At 52.9% G+C, this 6,585-nt stretch overlaps 1 protein-coding gene across 1 annotated transcript; it reads left to right on the top strand.

Annotated features, from left to right (window-relative positions):
* Nucleotides 1-3,078: 3,078 nt before the first annotated feature.
* On the top strand, nt 3,079-3,666 carry C14H1orf202 (chromosome 14 C1orf202 homolog). The gene has a single exon (XM_074385527.1). It carries the CDS (start codon nt 3,130-3,132, stop codon nt 3,664-3,666), a length of 537 nt encoding a protein of 178 aa, XP_074241628.1. The 5' UTR covers nt 3,079-3,129.
* Nucleotides 3,667-6,585: the final 2,919 nt, after the last annotated feature.

Here is a 6,585-nt window from a genome sequence, read left to right as displayed (position 1 = left end):
AGAATCACTTGAATCTGAGGGGTGGAGACTGCAGTGAGCTGAGACCTTGTTGTTGCACTCCAGCCTGGGCAACAGAATGAAACTCTGTCTCCAAAAAAAAAAAAAAAAAAAAATCTCCATTTGTAAGAGTGTCTCCCTCCCGGTGTCAGAAAGAGAAAAATGACTCTGAATCACTGGAGACTCTGATTACTGGAGAAGACACTGATTTGATCTTCATAACAAACCTTACTCTCTTGTACTCTACTTTTCTTGGTCACTTCCTCTTTCCTGGCCTCAGCTATACCCTTCTATCTTTGTTTTAGTTGAAGATGGTAGGGCCAGGCATGGTGGCTCACACTCGTAATCCCAACACTTTGGGAGGCTGAGGTGGGTGGATCACTTGAGATCAAAAGTTCCAGACCAGCCTGGCCAACATAGTGAAACCTTGTCTCTATCAAAAAAAAAAAAAAAAAAAAAAAGAAAAAAAAATTAGCTGGATGTGGTTGTACATGTCTGCAATCTCAGCTGCTTGGGAGGCTGAGGCAGGAAAATCACTTAAACTCAGAGGTGGAGGTTGCAGTGAGCTGAGATCACACCATCGTGCTCCAGCCTGGGTTACAGAATGAGACAAAAATCTCAAAAAAAAAAAAAAAAAAAATATATATATATATATATATATATACACATAGGAGCAGGGACTAGAGGAAGTAAAGCACAGTTGGAAGGCGGCCAAATGGCTGATTTGAGAGATCCGAGCGCAGTGTCTGGCCTTTGACCTGGGGTCTCGTACGTTGGCACGCTTCTGGGGGTTGTGTTCCTTCTCCCAGTTCTTCCCTTGCGGTGGGCTGTCTGCACGTGTGGTGGCCTACATACTGCATTTGAGAGCAAGGTCCGCATGCACAGTGGGTTTACTGACCTATGCATACTCTTTGAGTCAGTTGAGGGTTCCTAGAAGAAGGTCATATGCTGGTTAAACTCTGCCATTTTGCCTCTTAGTGCACATACTTGAGCTTACTCTCCCAAATCCTGAGAACGTAATTGGGAAGCTGCTAATCACGAGCGTCAGGTGTTTCCTACCTATTGGGAGACCGCCTTTTCCTGATGCCTGCTGTGAACAATTATTATTTTAGAAGGGCAGTGTAACAACCACCTGACCATCACCTGATGATCATCTGACATTTCTGGTGGGGGAGGTCTCCTGCCCTAGGCTCATATCTGCCTAGCTACCTATTCTGTCAAGCAGAGGTTGATCCCTACTACTGGGAGTGGCGTCTGTCAGGAGAAAGCCAGGAGCCACATGGGGATGACCGTGAGGAGACCCAAGATTTCCAGAACCCATTTCAGGTCTTGGGCATCCTCAATAGAGTTCACTTGCAGCGGTGGGGAGGGTCCCAAAGCAGACCCTTGGAGCAGGGTGGAAGGGCCAGGCCCAGATGGTCTTGGGAGGTTGAGTGCACAGGGAAGGGCTGATGAAAACACACACCTTCAGGGCTGGGTTAGGTCACCCAGGCCCTCCCTCTGGGCCTCTGCCTCTCGAATTGCTCTACTCAGGGGGGCCTGCCCATCCTGAACAAGGCCAGCAGCAGAGCCCCTCAGCACCACTGCTCTGTGCATGAGCTATTAAAGAGAAAAGAAGAGGCAGGGGCAAACTTAGGAGCGTGAAGTCGTTTTCATTCTTGTGAAGAAGGAACCATGGGCACAGGCTTGTCCTCAAATTTTCTTCTTTGCTCAGGGCATAGCGTGTTGGGCTGGACTAGATGATGAGTCACTTAAAGAGCATGAAAGGGAATACAGAAGGGACACACCTGAGGGGATGTGTTCTTCCCAGTGCTGGCCCTGGCGCTGCTGCAGGGCATCTCCCTAAGGACAGGGACAGGCCTCTCTTAGCAGTTGGGCCTCTCTGGTTGGCCTCATGAACAGTGCTACATACGTCCTACAACTTGTCAGCATCTGGAGGTAGTCTAGATAGCTATTCTTTTCCAAGCAATCCCCATTCTTGTAGGAAATGCTGGATTTCCTGGTCTTTGCAAGGAACGGCTCAATTTCATGCTTTTCTGCCGGAATACTGAGATGGACAACCTTGTTGAGTTTCTTCTTGTCTGTCTAGTAATAAAATTAATTTCCCATTTGGTAGGAGGAAAACCGTTTCATTTTCTTTTAAAAAAATGTTTATTTTCATCAATATTTGCATTATATTTTAGTACAAAACACGAACACTTCATCCCACTCATGCCCCATGGAGAGGGGGCCCACGGAGCCAGCTGCCAGCACACCTTTGGGTACTGCCCTGTCCGTCCCTCCAGGGCTGTGCCCAGAGTAGCTTGCTTGCTGCTTTTTCCGCCCCCCATGCCCTGTAATTTCTTTTGTCTTTTTTGTAGAGACAGGGCTTCTCTATGTTGCCCAGGCTGGTCTTGAACTCCTGGGCTCAAGTGATTCGCCCAGCTGGGCTCAGGCAGGAGCCACCACGACCAGCCCCCACGGTAGCTATTATTGTTTGAATTTGAGAAAATTAACAAGTACAAAAATACATACATATAAAGAAGCAGAAAAAAGTATTTTTTGTATTAGTTTTACAAAATTTCTTCAAAAATCTTCTTTGCAATCAGAAAAAAATCGAAAAAACAATCGATCATAATCCCACAAGAAAGAAGCAGATGAAGCAAATTAGGTTTTGAGATCTTTCCTGAAACTCTCGCTCCCTGTTAACAGGGAAGTGCAGACCACCTGAAAGCAGTTCACAAAACGCAAATCTCCAGGGCAGCGCGCCCGAGGCGGAAACCCACGCCCGGCCCGAGGGAAGGCTGCGCAGCCGCGTCCTTGTGGACGCCTGGTGTCCTCGCGGATGAGGACTTGGACCCCAGGAACTCCGACTCCTTCTTGCCCAGGTGAGGCCATATTTGAAAATCAGTCCACAGCGACATTTGGCTGACTTATTTAGAGGACTCCTTGCTTGGGTCGTTGGATTCCGGTGACCCCACCGGCGGCAGAGGTTGAGGGTTCTGCTGGGCATTGTGCGGTCACCAGTGAGGTTTCCTTGGCAACCCGAGCGCGTCGAGGGGGTCAGTGGGCGCATTCCCGGCCCAGGACGCGAGCGGCCCCGTGGAGTTGTCCCGCCCGACGGTTCTCGAGACGCGGGCCCAGCGCTCCGAGATGAGGCCTGCGCGGCCCCCGGCGGCCCCCCGGCCCGGCGGCCCCCGGCGCGGCGGCGCGCAGCACGAGCTGCTGGAGAAGGCGGCGCGCCGGAAGCGGGGCGCCCCTCGGCGCGGGGAGCCGGAGGCGGTCGGGGGGCCGGCGGCCGGCGACGGCGGCTCCAGCTCGGGCTGCTGGTGCTGGCGGCGGCTGTTCCGCGGCCCGCGCAGGAAGAAGGCCAAGTGCGCGCGCCCAGGCCAGGCGGCCCCGGAGCGCGGCCCGGGGGGCCCCTCGAGCCTGCAGCGGCTGCTCCGGAGCCTGGGGACGTGGGGGCCGCGCTTCCTGCGGCGCGGGGAGCGGCCCGACGGGCTGGAGGAGATCCCGCTGCTGCTGCTGGAGCGCGCGCGGGGCGCCGACGAGGCCGCGGCCGGGACGCAGAGCGTGGCCCCCGGGAGGCCCGCGCAGGCCGCCCCCGCCCGCCAGCCCCGCCGCCGCCCGCTGCGCCCCCTGTGCGCGCTCAGCATTGGTTTGTTCTTGGTAAACAGAAGCAATAAATGAAAGTAAGCCCAACGCCGAACGAACGAAAGAACAGGGAATGGCGGGGGCTGCGCGTGGAAACCAAGGGTGTCTCGAGGTTCACAGCGCGCTGCACGGGCCGCGCTTTGGCCGCGGGCTCCGGGGGAGGAGGTGGGGCCCTGGGTTCCCCGGCGGCGCGGCCGCTGCGGGCTGGGAAGAGCGAATCCGGGGCCGATCGTCTCTTCCTGAGCACCGCAGGGGAGAAGGTGGGAAAGCAGTGGTTTTCAGTCTCTGCGATCCTTTTATTTTTATTTTTATTTTGAGACCAAAAAAAAAAAAAAGGTGTTGCTCAGTCTGGACCCAAACTCCTGGGCTCAAGCGACCCTAAGCCTCCCGAAGAGCTGGGAGGACAGGCGTGAGCTGCCGTGCCCCGTCAAAAAAAAAAAAAAAAAAAAAAAGTTTAAAGCAGGATGCCGAGCTCCATATCCCCCTTTGAAGTGAGCGAACTCTTTTATTTTGTTGACAGTCATTTAGGACCGGTGGCTTGGGCGGTGGGCGGGGCACGGCGAGTTTGGAGGCTAGTGCTAAGAAGGAACAGAACAAGGGGAAGGGACTCCAGCAGACTCCTGGATGCGTCTTTAGCGTCTTCCTTTTCCTCATCAATAAAAACCTGCTAATGATACTCTGGCTCTACAGACTTGGGAGGATGAAAGGAATAATAGCAGAAGTGAGAGCGCGGTGAGAACTCCGAAGGAGAGACCCACCTCCGAGGTGGCTACTCAACTGTGACAGCGATGTCTCCGCAGGCTGCCCCAGACGAGTATCCACACCTCCCTTTTCCTTCACTGCCTCCAGGGCTAAAGCCGGCAAGCTGGCTTTTCTCTGGCCTACCCTTTTCACTAGCAAGCTGAGAACACCGAACCCTGAGTCTAGAAGCTCCCCACTTGACGGTGCTGCTGCTGCAGTGGCCTCGGCGTCCCTGATGCCTTCCTGCCAGGGATTTCCCCTCCGCCTTGACCTAGAGAGTCCACGCAGGGGAAGGGGCTAGCGCTTAGGGAGGGAGGTAAAGGTGGAAAGATCCTTGGAGGCCAGGCGTTCAAGACCAGCCTGACAACAGGGGGAGGCCTTCTCTTTACAAAGAAATGTAAAAATTGAGCCGGGCGTGGTGGTGCGCGCCTGTACTCCCAGTTACTTGGGAGGCCGAGGTGGGAGGATCTTGAGCGCCGGTGTTCCGCTGCGGTGAGCTGTGATGGTACCACTGCACTCCAGCCTGGGCAACAGACGGACCCGTCTTTGAAAGAAAAAAAAAAAAAAATCGCTGAGGGGGAAGGGGGGGAGGCGAGGATCATGATGCCTGATCCTTGAACAATGAACCTAGGGAGATGGAAAAAAGCAGAAAAAACCAGGCATGTGCCAGAAGGCCGGGGCCAGGAGCGCGAGTCCCGTAGGCAAGAATTCTCTGTAATTCTGTGACTTGGGGCTGGTTAGGTGCATTTTGTATTTTTTTTTTTTGGAGATGGAGTTTCGCTCTTGTTACCCAGGCTGGAGTGCAATGGCGCGATCAGGGATCGCCGCGACCTCCGCCTCCTGGGTTCAGGCGATTCTCCTGCCTCAGCCTCCTGAGTAGCTGGGATTACAGGCACACGCCACCATGCCCAGCTAATTTTTTTGTATTTTTAGTAGAGGCGGGGTTTCACCATGTTGACCAGGATGGTCTCGATCTCTTGACCTCGTGATCCACCCGCTTCGGCCTCCCAAAGTGCTGGGATTACAGGCTTGAGTCACCGCGCCCGGCCCGGCATTTTGTATTTTTACTAGCTTCTTTATTCTTGCCATTGCCCAGATTAAATTGTTTCGTAGGTCTGTGATAGAGGAAGCTGTTACCAGAAAAGCTACTAAACCTCATAGCCAGCCCCATCCTTAGAAGGAAACTCATCCTGTTATCATGCCTATAGCTGACTGGGGCGGGGCGGGGGCTGCCCATGATGCCTGAATTAAAAGCTCTTCTATAGTGGCAGCCAGTTGAATCCTCTCTGCTTGAGGGGTTGAAGCTAAGAGGCCAATTAAGAAGAGACAGCTAGAAGAATAACACCAAATTGCTGAATTCTCAAATCCTGGGATAGAGGTGCTGTTGAATAATGTGTAAGAAATTCCAAGTATTTAATGTTTTCTGGGTTTGTTTCTTTCAGAAAGGAAAGAGAAACTAAAGGACAGTTAATTCTCTGACCCTTAATTTGAATGTAGCCATGCCTTTGTGTTTTGACTGTCTTGTGGCCTCCACAGTACTTCCGCTTCACTAGGCTAAGGAAGTGGCCTGGATTGTGTCTGTCTGTGGACCCCTCTCTAGACACACACACACACACACACACACACACACGCTCTCTCTCTCTCATACACACACACACACACACACACACACACAGATACCCTGGCTCAGTGTATAAGCACATGGCATAATGTAAATGCTCGACTTATTTCGAGAATTTATTAGGGTGGCTTCCTGTGTGTCCTCTCTCTTCCTGCTTCACTCTTGGGTATCCACACAAAGCCTTAACATTTTTGGCACTCTGCTGCCAGCCTTCAATTGGCTCCTCCTGGCTGTTAATTAGAATGGATCTCTCCCAGGGCAAGAGCACAGTGGTAGCTTCTACCAGATTTGCTGGGTTGATACACCAACAGATGCCTCGCATTAAAGCCCCAAGTCAGCAGAAACGTGGTTCTTGGGCGCAGAGAGTGCACCGAGGCTGCCTTCGATTGTTGGGGTTGAGTACCTGCAGGTAGGTGGCTCCTTCTGCCACTGTCCCCTACCCTCCGTGCGCCTACCTCCCAAGGTTTGGAATTTGCAGTATGTCACGGTGACAACTTTTATCTGTGATCTTGTGGGGCTGCATTAGGACCGGTGTGGGGCTTTTTGCTCCGCCCATATCTATCTTCTTTCTAGCTGAAAAACAGTTTAAAAAA

The sequence above is a fragment of the Saimiri boliviensis genome, chromosome 14 (genome assembly GCF_048565385.1).
Source record: "Saimiri boliviensis isolate mSaiBol1 chromosome 14, mSaiBol1.pri, whole genome shotgun sequence".
In the NCBI taxonomy this organism is placed as follows: Eukaryota; Metazoa; Chordata; class Mammalia; order Primates; family Cebidae; genus Saimiri; species Saimiri boliviensis.
Note: the sequence above shows the minus strand (reverse complement) of the source record. Positions and strands in the feature narration are given on the sequence as shown.

Bases quoted from the DNA above. Each gene is read 5' to 3' on its own strand.
- C14H1orf202 (XM_074385527.1), top strand. From the start codon at position 3,130: ATGAGGCCTGCGCGGCCCCCGGCGGCCCCCCGGCCCGGCGGCCCCCGG.